Below are 12,246 nucleotides of genomic sequence, written 5' to 3'. Positions count from 1 at the left end.
TTTCCCCATTTTTGTTGTGACCCTTATGAGTGACTGTGCTTGAATTAATATTGTTGACATAATTACATGTATTTTTAGTTGGAATTTGACTTGAGTCTGAATTGGGTAGTATGCTCTGTTAGGAATTTAATTCAAATTACTTTGTGTCTGAGCAGCACAAAAATATTAGTCTGAATGCCAACAAGCAGCCTTTCTTAAAAAAAGACTTGATAAAATTGGCAAGTGATGATTTTACTTGTCACTATTATACTGTGGTACCTCAAAGAAGCAGAGATCTCATTGATACAGGTGTTTCTTCCATCATTTCAGATTGGAACCTGTCCATGCCTTGTTATGCTGTGTGATCTTTGTTTTTCCATAAGTCATCCAAAGAGGATGCGGTATGCTGGAAGCTTTTCTCTAGGCTCATTTCATTGTTATCCCTCTCTTTCACTATATGACTCGCCCATCTCCTTTTGTAATCCTGTATTTCCTAGATGATATCCATTATGTCATTCCTGTGCATAAGTCATGCTTAAAAATATATTGCAGCCTACTTGCGCCCACCATGCATATCTCCATTGCTGTTTGGATCATTACTTGGAGATTGGGCTTTTTCATTGTTTTCAGTCGTACAGCATCTCTTGGACAGAACAATGATGTTAAAAAAAGATTTTTTTTTTTGATTGGGAAGTATCTTGAAGTCATTGAAAAAATACTGTGCAGTTTTCTCAAATGCATTTTAGCCTACTGTCCTATTCAGTTATGGGTCCTTTGTCTATCTGCAGCTTCTGTCCTAAGTATATAGTATATAGACAGATGAAAAAGGCCTATGATTTTGCCCAACTGTAATGTCATAGGCATTTTTCCTTCATTTGGTTTTTCCTTTATAATTTGTTGGGCCTATTTCTTTGGATTAGTCATGGATCTCGTTGAGAAAACCCTATAATGTTTGGTTTGGAGCTTCGATCTGTCATCAGCATAGTGGCATCCATAAGTAGGAGCATCTGGAGTTCTTTGTCAATAAAGAATCTCTCTTTCCATTTTGATCTTATTCAGGTCATTCTCTGTGATGGTGCTGAAACTTTGGCAAGCATGTTTCCCTATTTTATATCTTGTGATTGTATTAAAAAGGTCATTGAAGAAAGTTATTACTGCCCTTTCATTTATTAAGTCTCATATAGTCTACTTGCTGGATTCCTTATTAGAAGAGAACTTCTAAGACTGTGTTTTGCCCTGTTGAATCAAATCCTTTTGTTTTAAGAAAACAAGCATGGGTCTTATATTATCTATATCTTTCCATTGAAAAATGATAATTCTTAATATCCTCTGGCCTGTTATTGGACGTGGAAGGGTGTTGCACAATTCTGAGAGACATTTTAAAATTACTCTTTGTTTCATGGTTTGTATTGCCCAATGATTTAATCCACAAATAGTTACTCCATTGTGATGAACCGTGTATTGTACTGGGTTGTTTTTTCTGTCAGGGAGACGTACTGTACCCTGAGACAGCTTGGCAGAAGAAACCAAGTTTTACACTCCATTGGCATAGCTTTCCAGGTCATTTTTGTGCCATCGTGAGGCATCAGAACAGGGCTTAGGAGGCGGTTCACTATTATATCCAGGAGATAGGCATTGATTTTGAATGAGCACATGAGGTATCATTTAGTAATGATGAGATAATGATACGGGCAAGGAGCCTCCATTCTCAGAACTAATCAGTCATCTAATTTAGTTTCCCAGACTTCAAAGTTACAAGCTTCATTTTTCTGTGTACTAGTATTAGAGGATGCGTTAATATTTGAAAGTGGATCATAGGATCATAGATTAGAACTTGGAGGAGACTTGAAGGCTACTGATTACAGCCCTGTCTTTCCGCCTGGGGTACCTCTCACCCTCTACCCCATAGATGAGGAAAATGGTATGGGAAGGTTAAGTGACCATGATTTTCTTGGGTGGAGCTTTAACCCAGGTCGTCTTGACTCAAGTCTAGGGCCTTCCTCACCCTGCTGTGCTCTTTCCCTCTCTCCCAGACTAGTGACATGGACCAGTAATTTATTCAGCTCAGTATTTCAGTTTTCTCCTCTTTGACATGAAGATGCTACAACTAGGTCTTCATAAAGTGTTTTCATAGAAACGTTGGTTGGATTAATGCAAGTCAGCTCTTTTCTCTGGCTGTTTCCTTAGTGCAGTTTCAGTGCTCAAGAAAAGATTTGGTATTTTGGTGGTGTTTCTTATCCTCTGATTAATAGTTTTCAAGGATGATATGAATGCCAAGTCATAATCACCTGTGCCTTCTAGTGGAGGCTTAATTAAAAGCTCATTTTTATTTTGGTCAGAATCATTTGCCAAGCATTTTTTAATGTATAGTTAGATTTTTAAATGATAGTGAAGAAGGATTAATTCCAGTTCTGTAAGCTGCTATTTTACCCACCCCTCTGATTTCTTGCAGGTGTCTGTGATCAGAGTTTTGGAATTCATGTTGCGGAGCTTGCTAATTTTCCTAAGCATGTAATAGAGAATGCCAAACAAAAGTCCCTGGAACTAGAGGAATTCCAGCATTTTGGAAAACCTCAAGAATCTGATGAAACAGAACCAGCAGCCAAGAGATGCTACCGAGAAAGAGAGGTTTGTCAGTTTGTAGATGTAGTTACTTAAGCTGATAAGATTAACTGCATAATGAAATTCATCACAGTCACCATACCACCCACCCCAGAATGCATGATTATCCTCATGAGGTATTTCAGTGAATGATGAGTGGCTTCTATAGAATCTGCTGTATATAACAGTAGATCAAGTATTTATTAAGCATTTAGCTATGTGCTTGGCAATGTGCTGAGAACTGAGATCACAAAACAAGCATAAAAGACAGTCTCTACCTTCAGGCAGTTCATGTTCTAATGGGGGAGATGGAAAAGTGGCCTGGGGAAAAGAGAGTGTGCACATTTGGGCAAGGCTGCTTATGAGAAAGTGTAAGTCCAGAGTGAAGCGAGCAGGGCTTGGAGCCCCTCAGAAAAGAGGAGTCCTAACTTTCTTGATGTTATCTATCTAGCTATCTGTCTGTCTGTCTGTCTGTCTGTCTATCTATCTGTCTAACTATTCAGAAGAGGAAAAAGAAGTTCAGAAATGGAGAAACTTTTGCAGGGATCTAAGTATGAGTTAGATAAATGTTAGGATACAAATACTATAAATCAGTTAAGCCGTCATTATTAAGTACCTTTTCTGTGCTAGATAGCTATTGATACAAAGTAAGAATGAAGCAGCTCATTACATTCTACTGAGGGAATCATTGTGTATATAGAAAAGTACCTATGAAAACTGCATAAAATAAAGGCAAGGTCGTGGGGAAGTGAGGTGGGAAGGGGGTTGGACCACCCGTAGTAGCCATGCAGATGCTGGAGGCTGACCTCTGCCCAGGGCACTGGTGAAGGTGCTGAAAGAGGACTAAATCAGGGTGCTTTCCTGCAAGGTGCTGGTTATCTCTGGGTAAGGAAACAAAACTGCCCTATGGAATAGATAGTATTGTAAACATTGTGGTATACTTCCTTCGCCAACGTAGGGTATAATTCCTCCATACTTTAATAGAGAGGCTTACAACTTTTTGGTGATACTGAGGCTTTGAATTTAGGCAGAGTGATTTTCTGACACATGATCTGTTGCCAGGCCAGTACTTGAAACTGTATGGGTTTGACGGACCCTGTCAGACTGCACCTTATTAGTATGCCCTTAGAGAGTCCAGGAATTATCTGTATGCCCCATTGAGAGATGTTTTAGCATATCTCCATCGGAGGATCCAACAGATGTACTAATTTGGTACAGCTAGTAACTTAGAAAAGAAAGTGATGACAACATCATTTTGCATGGAGAAAAGATTGATCTTGAGCTAGACTTTACAGGATGGGAAGATTTTGGATAGACAGAAAGGAGTATGGCAGAGTTTTCCAGGCTCCATAAATGGAAACACAGACACTCACTCACTCACTCTGAAAAGAATGTTACAATGGAGTTAACCAGTGGTTTTCAAATTTTTTTGTTCTTAGCACTCCTTTCCATTTTTAAAAATTATCAAAGACCCCCAGAGAGCTGTTGTTTATCATGGTTTTATCTATTGTTATCTGCCATATTAGAAATTAAAATTCTTTGGTATTATTATCAAAATATTTTTGACATGGTAGATCCTCTGAAAGATTCTCAGGGATTCTTAGCATCCCCAGACCACACTTTGAGAACTGATGCATCATCTTTTAGAATAAACTAACACTGAAAATAAATGGAAGGATCTCAGTTTTAGTTTTCAGCTAAATTCAAAAACGTTTGGCACAATTTTAGTTTTTGTCTGCTTTGTTTTATTTTTACATATTCAGACATTAATAGATGATGTTATAGAGTTATTACTTTAGAATTAAAATTCCAGCCATTGTATTTAATGATTTTGCTTCTATAGACAGGAACATGACGCACATCAGAATTCCTTCAAATTAGAATGAAAGACAGAGAGAAGAAATAGAAACATTCGATGTTACTTGCACTAACACTTTATGTAGTTAAATCTGGATGGTTAATTGAAATGCTTTTCAATTACTCTGGTTTTAATAGTGTTATGAGCGGTGTGGAATATGTGTAGCCCGTGTTCCTTTTCTCTTACCTGGTACCTTGCTCCTCAAATTCCGTGCAACATCAATAGTTTGTTCCTTCGTGAAGGAAGGCATTTTTATCTTCTTCAGTGATTGCTAGGGCTCTATACCTTCTATGGATGAAGAAATGGAAATAGCCTCATTCTCCTTGCATTAGGGACTGGAGATTTAGCTGGTGAAGTGTTTGTGCCAGGTCACATGACTTGATGGCACCTTTGGGATGCCCAGGTTCTCTGACTCCCAGCCAGTTCTGCTCTCACTATACTTCTTTGCCTGGAAACTGCTAAAAATGTAGTCTGTGGGCCACAGATTGGTTATAATTGCTTTTGAAATATGCCTTTATCTTGGAGATACTGAGCTCGTTAAGTGGCCAAGGACTTTGATAACTGTGCTAGTCACCAGCATGCATTTTCTCTAGGAAATGAGTGGAGTATGTGGGATTATATTTTACCAAAACATAATTTATGGATTTGGAGAAGATATCTTAAAGTCTTAAAATTGTATGTTGTTTTTTTTTTTTTTTTTCCAGCAAGGTGAAAAAATAATTCAGGAATTTCTGGCCAAGGTAAAGAAATTGCCCTTTGCAGAAATGTCTGAGGAAGGCATCAGAACCAGATTAAAACAACTGAAGGCTGAAGTGATATCACAAAATAACAGTTTTGTGAATGAAATAATTTCACGGTTAAAAGTTACTCCATGAAAAATTCCACAGTGGAACGAACAAGTTTTGTAGATTTTTTTTTTAAATTGTAGAAAGTCCTCACTGTCTATGGTAATGCTTTTGTAAGGTTTTATACTTTTCCCTTCGTGTTTAGAAATGGATGCACAGAGGTTACTGAATAAAACTTTAGTATTATGTTTCTTTAAATTATTTGTGTAGACACATATTTTGAAAAATCAAAGTTTTATAGAGGAATTGATTTAGAACTGGAAGGCAATTCATAGTCTGGCCTCCTCATTGACAAAGAAGAAGGTTGGATAAGAGAGTGCCTAGAACGCTGAATTATCCAAATACAGGAAGCACTACCCCTGCCTGCTTTGTGTGAACAAGATACGCAGCACCGAGCACTGTTGGCCTGGGACCAGAGTGGGACAGTTAGCCCTCAAGGAAAAGCGTCCTAAGGGCATTTCAGACAATCAGGAAAATGATTTGACTATGGAATTCAGTTATAATGGTGTTCAAGGACTTTTTGAAATTATTTTCATTTTGGGCAGTAAAGTACAGGGCATGTGGTCCTGGGAAGAGCATACGGGGTTTGAAGATTTGTAAGAATTATACTGTAGTACAATATAAACTTTTCTAAAAGACACATACAAAACCACAAAAGCACAGATGTGAACTTTCAGTTATGGTTATGCAAAGAAATAATAATTAGTCTGTTCTTTCAGTAGACACCAGGTAGTAAATATCTAACCAGCCCCTGGCACAGATGATAGTTCCTCAAAATTGAAGAAACTTAAGGAAACAAGTGCCATATGGCCTTTATCAACTTACAGCATATTAAAGCTAAAAACAATACTTAGAGACACTCCATTTTATAGATGAGGGTATAAAACCTAGAGAGGTTAAGAGATGTGCCTAATGTCACAGGGTGAGTCTGTGGCAGAATCAGCACTCAGAACCCGGGTCTTCAGCTCTCAGTCCAGTGTTCTTTCCATTACTGCTTCTTGATGTACCTTGTTTCCTCCTCAAATGTAGACATTGGCTAATCATTTGACAGACGAAGGGGAAAAGTAACCAAGTGAGTAAACTCCCTTTACTTGCGCTATCAGTTTTCTGGGCTTTACAAACTTAAGCAAAGCTGACAAGTAGACATATACAAAAGGCTCCTACTGCCTGCCTTATGCCGTTCTTATTAACTTTTTCCCAAGGGTGAGTAAATAGAGACTGTTTTGCTACTTAAGAACAATATTGGCTGAAGGTTTAGAATTAGGCTGAGATTTGTAACCATAATGGGACTTACTGATTGATTGATAGATTTTCTGTAGACTTGGTTTTCAATGTTCTTTGCTAATATTAACTATGGATGATGCTAACATTGATTTTTACTTTCTGGATAACACAAGCTGTATAACTGGGGAATAGGGCAGACTTGTAAATAATGTATTTTTTTTTTTAACTTTCTGGAAAAATTGTACTTCTGAAAGGCAGAGTTGACTGATCAGTATCCATGTAAAAGGCAATGAGGACTTTGAGTTTAACATTCTATTTAAATAGTCTGTCTCTTGGTAGTGACAAAAGGAGTGCTGTTTAGATCACTATGAGTGAAAACATGGTTAAAATTAAAATCATCTTGCAGCTTTAATTGCTGGTGCTCAAAATGGTGCTTTGCTTCCAAAGACACAATTTGCAATGCAGCAAGCTCTGGTAAATCAACCTGCTTTCAGTTCTATAAAGAAGATTTAGTGTCTAGTTCCTTTTGAAAATGAAAAGGCACATAATAGACCTGCTTAAAACCTTTCAGAGACCCTAGCTTTATTTATCTTGTGAGTATGCTAATGAGTCAACTCAGACCTTCAGTTATAATGGGTACTTTATGTTGGAATCACATATGTAAAGCAGAAGATTTACCAATTTGTGACCTTGTCATGGACAGCTTGTGTTTTATTTTAATTGTCATGTACTTCAAGCTCCCCCCAGCACCATCTGCAGTAACAACAGAATGGCACCCAAAATACAGATGTTATTCAAGATTCAGGACCAAACTGTGCTGTTATTACCAAGAAAGCTGGGGACCATTTACCATAATCTTTGAGAAAAAACCATTTTTTGCTCATTCACACTACGGTGTTTTCAGAAACTTGGCTCTGAGATTCCATTAGAGATGCAATATCTTTCTGTAATTGGTATTCTCTGCTCTTCTCTCCTTTTCTTTCCTTAAAGATGCTATTTAGAGAGAAAATATCTTTTGGGTGAAAGAGACCTTTGTTACAAAGCACATTTACAAGAATTGTGTTTTGAGGCTCTGTGTATTTATTTGGGGACAATTTTTTCTTGTTATCTCAGAGTTCCATGTATATTAAAGGCATCTTGTGAGGCCTTATCTTCTCTTCATGGTCTTTCTGCATTTAACCTTTTTGTGAAATGGCTTTTGTCTATAAATTGTGTTTCTCTGCTGATTCAGGAATTTCTTGTTATTTTTACTTGTTAGTTGTATTCTTTGGATGAAATGGTGTGTATAGCGTGGAGGATCTCCTAGCCCTGGACCTTCCAGTAAGCTGGGGTCTGCTTCCTGGAGAGCTTCCTTCTCGTTTCTGAACTGGTTCAGTCCCTCTTTGCCCAGAGGGCCTAACTGTACCTTGGACCCAAAACCCGTTTGTATTTAAACCTTAATTGCCAGTTCCCCCTTTTGCTTATGCTGCTGTTCATTGGTGCCTTTTCAGCACCCACTTTCCCCTTTATTCTTTGTCTCCACACACTCAGGATCACATCTTAGGACTTATTTACAAGGGAAATGAAAACATGCAAATTCAAAAGCTCTGTACCCTAGTAACAAGTTAATTAGAAGCATGGTGTGAAAAGGAAAGCTACCAAGTCTTTGATGGTATCAGAGCTTTCTAACCTATTTCTTAACTAAAATTTCCTGGGCTTAATTTTAGTCCTTTCCTGGCTGAAAACTACACATCAGATGGCCTCCTGGAGGATGGAATCTAAACTCCTACAATATCCCTATGGAGTTTTGACCACTTGAACTGTGTTCAACTCATTGGTCCATTCATAGAAAGAAGAGACCTCAGAGCTCATTTAGTCCAACTTCCTCATTTTACAGATAAGAAAAGTGAAACCAGGGAAGTAAGGATTTGCTGGGTCACACACAAAATAAGGAGGAGGGTTTTCACTTGACCCTAGATCCTCTTAATCTAGATGCAGTGCTCTTTCCAATATACTACCTTGTGATTCTTCTGATGCTAGGCTCACTTTAGCCATTTGGGAAGCTTCTGATGGTATGATGAAATTTTAGTGTTCCAATCACATTATTAATTAGTTAACTAATTTTCCCTCACTAAGACAAGGAAATTGAAACAGGTAAATAGGTAGTCTTTCTTGGATCAACAGACGAATTTTTTTTTTTTGTTTTTTGGGCAGAGCAATTGGGGCTAGGTGACTTGCCCAAGGTCACACAGCTAGTACAGGTGTCACCTGTCTGAGGCCGGATTTGAACTCAGGTCCTCCTGACTCTAGGGCCTCTGTGCTTTACTCACTGTGCCACCTAGCTGCCCCACATCAGATGAATTTTTAAAAATCAGATTAAACTAATCAGAAGTATATATAAAGGAAACATACCCAGCTCTAAATTTAATGATGCCTAATCTTTTTCAACTTTTAACTATAGTTCCCTTTGCCTCTACATCACTCCTAAAGTTTAGTTTTCCGAATCGGTAACAGATAAAGATCTGCTCTGCAAGGCATTGCTAAACTTTTCACGGACAGCCAAGATAGAGTCACTACGATCTAGAGGGTAGGAAAAAATGCACAAAACAACAGCAAAATTAGGTATAAAACAATGCTATGTGGGGTCCAAAACGGGAAGGAAGGTCGTCGTAAATTGATAATCAGGTCTTCATGGTTTGGGCTGCTAGGTAGTGCAGTGGACAGCGTTGTACCCACAGACAAGACTTGAGTTCAAATCCAGCTGCACACACTTAATAGCTGTATAACCCTAGGCAAGTCACTTTACCTCTGCCATAATTTCCCTCATCTCTAAAATAGGGATAATGATAGTATCTACCTCCAGGTTTATTGTGGGGGTCCACAAGATGATATTTGTAACATGCTTTGCAAACCTTAAAATACTCCCTAAATATTAATACTACTACTTTTTATCTGAGTTAGGGTTTGTGTGGTTTGTACTTTGTTCTCCAAGAGGACCACGACATCAGGGAGGTGATGACATGACTTGCAGTTGACTTTGATCTGAGTGAGGAAGGGCTGTGCGAGGTCACCAGCCTCACTTTCTCCTCCAGAGCCATCTGGGTCCAGTGGCCAGATATTCACCAGGAATACTGGAGATGGCCCAGGATGCAATGGGAACCCTTAGCCCTTTTAAACTAAGGTCTTTTCAAGTTCTCACTTTGAGTGAGGCAAGACTCATTCATTCAATAGGCCTATTTAAGAAGTGAGTCAAGGGATGGCCCCTTTAATAAAAAAAAAAAAATCCAACTGGGAGGGGAAGACCCTTAGGGTTGCTGGCTCAAAGAGAAACAGTAACTATTCACGTTCACTCTGAGCCAAGAGGGCCCAAAGAAGAACCATTAACCTAGTTTTTGGTTTGGGATTTCTTTCAGGAAGTGACCAGTAGGTTCTCTCTCTTTCCAACACCCTATCCAGGCAGCCTTATTTTATGATTTCTTGAAGTATGATGCCTGGGTGTGTGGGGGGGAGGTGGGGGAGAGGGGGACTTTTAGCTAGGCTAGTGATTATTAAATGCTCTCTTGATCTATTTTGCACATCAGTTCTTCTTTCTAGGAGATACATTATATTTTTCTTTTCCCTTTAGTTTCTTTTTAATATTTTATTATTTAATATTTGTCTCATGAAATGTTTATCTTCTGTTTGGTCCATTCTAGTTTTCAGAGAGTTTATTGCTCTGGCTATTAATTTTATTTCTGTTACTTTTCTTCCATAGCTCTCATTTCTTTTCCCGTTTTTTTCTCTAGTGATTTCATTTATAAATACTTTTTAAAAAAAATTTAAAAAGAATTTCCTTCACCTTTTTCAGGAATATTTGTTGAATTTGTACCCAGCTTTTGTTTTTCTTTGTGTCTGCTTTTTTTCCGGGTTTGTACCTTGAACATCCTTGTCACCATAATAATTTTTTATGGTGGGATTTTTTTTCTGTTTGCTCGTTCTTACAGCCTGTTACTCAAGTTCATACCTTGTTATGGCCAAACTCTATACACTTCTGGAAGGAATGCCTAGGCTGGTCCTCCTTTGTTGCTTTCTTGGGCTATTGATTGTTGTGATAAATTCAGATATCTGGGTTAGCTCAGACTCAGGACCCATAAGTTTCCAGTGTCCCCAAAGTGCTTTGATCCAGGGCACAGTATGATTTCTGAGCAGCATACCAATCGGATTGCTTTGGTTGGAGTTCCGGCACACTGTTCCAGTCTCAGCCACTATCAACCTGCTGAAAAGCTCTGTTGGTTCAGTGACAGAAATGTAGGCTCCCCTTTGGGCTTCCTGCTTTAGTTAGCCTATTGCAAGTGCTGGACTGGAAGCTGGAACTGAGATCCTGCACCACTGCTGGAGTCTGAGCCACACTGTTGCTCCTTGCTTTTGTGTTTGCTTCTCTCTTGCTACATAGCCCTGGGCTTATGACTGCACCCTAAGCTGCAGTCATAGGTTACCTCCTCAGCACCCCTTGGATCTGTGAACCAGAACTGAATAGGGAGAAAAAGAGCTGTCACTTGGCACCTGCTTCTGCTCCCTGAACAAATCAAGACCCCTCTGCTCTATCTAGGCCTCTTTTTGCTCTGGTGCACAGCCTTTCCCTGTACTAGAAGGCTCCACGTAGTCATTGCTGGCTAGATTCCTGTTCTCAGTGTATGCAGACATCTCTGTCTCTCTCTGCCAACCTGGTTTGGAAAAAGAACTCCATGATTTTCTTTTTCTTGGATTTCCTTATGAGGATGTGGTCTGGTGCATTTTCTAGATCTCTTTGGAGCAGTTGTAGGGCAAAGCTTGGCTACTACTTCTCTAGCTTGCCTCCACCCCAAGTCAATAGCTTTTAGATGTCCATGGACACATCAGGCTTATGTAGGAGGATATATTTTAAGGAACAGCACAGAAAAAAAATATCCTTTGAAAAATCCAGCTATTTCAGTATAAGGTTATAACACCACCTTTACCTCCTGGAGCACAAGATATTAAGAATCCTTCATTATGCTTTGCCTGTATCATAGCAGATTTTCCCTCCTTACCAGGAGTATTGTTTTGTATGAGAACAAACGGTTCATTGCCCAAATGCAGTAAACGTCAGGAGCCTATTTTTGCTTTGACAGATGGTTTGTCCCTTCAGAAGTGCCTATACACACACCCACACTCACCCACTCACTCATTACCCCCACATCCACACACAATTACATCTAAAGATCTAGGAAACGGAACATTCTTGTGAACTATGAGGCTGTAGTCTCTGCGAACTGGCATTAAGGGTTGCCTTGCCATTACTTCTGGCATGGGCTGTAATCTGAAAAGAGTTTGTGGATTTAGAGCTGGTAGAGACCTTTCAGAATATTTAGTCCAAACTCATTTTCTAGATGAGAAAATTTAACCTAAGTTACCCAGAAGTAAGTGATAGAGCTAGGATTCAAACCCCTGGGTCTTTTGACTCCAAAATCTAGTCCTTTTTTCTTGGACTTAATTATTCACAGCACCTAGTTCCCACCCAGGTAAACTTAGTCTTTAGAAGCTGTCTTAAATGGCTGAACTTTGGGGGGAGGGGAGAGATCAGCTTTCAGGGCAGTTTCTTTTGAAGTTTGAACAATGGCAGCAAATTGTTTAATAGAATTATTGGCAACAACATGAAAACAATAAAAGTGTTTTCTCTATTATTAACATTGGACACATTCCTTTCTTGGGCTTTTATTGGAATTCCTGGTGATTAGTCAACTGCTATGCTCGTGTGGACAC

At 38.9% G+C, this 12,246-nt stretch overlaps 1 protein-coding gene across 1 annotated transcript in view; it reads left to right on the top strand.

The window, feature by feature from the left end:
• Positions 1 to 5,481, top strand: part of MSH2 (mutS homolog 2) — a 69,293-nt gene extending 63,812 nt beyond the window's left edge. Inside the window, exons 15-16 of the mRNA XM_036751220.1 lie at positions 2,432 to 2,607; positions 5,143 to 5,481. Coding sequence (XP_036607115.1) covers positions 2,432 to 2,607; positions 5,143 to 5,313 — 347 coding nt within the window. The 3' untranslated portion in view covers positions 5,314 to 5,481. The remainder of the gene's footprint in view (positions 1 to 2,431; positions 2,608 to 5,142) is intronic.
• Positions 5,482 to 12,246: the final 6,765 nt, after the last annotated feature.

The sequence above is a fragment of the Trichosurus vulpecula genome, chromosome 3, assembly GCF_011100635.1.
Source record: "Trichosurus vulpecula isolate mTriVul1 chromosome 3, mTriVul1.pri, whole genome shotgun sequence".
NCBI lineage: Eukaryota > Metazoa > Chordata > Mammalia > Diprotodontia > Phalangeridae > Trichosurus > Trichosurus vulpecula.
The sequence above is the reverse complement of the archived record's forward strand: the minus strand, read 5'-3'. Positions and strand labels throughout refer to the sequence as shown.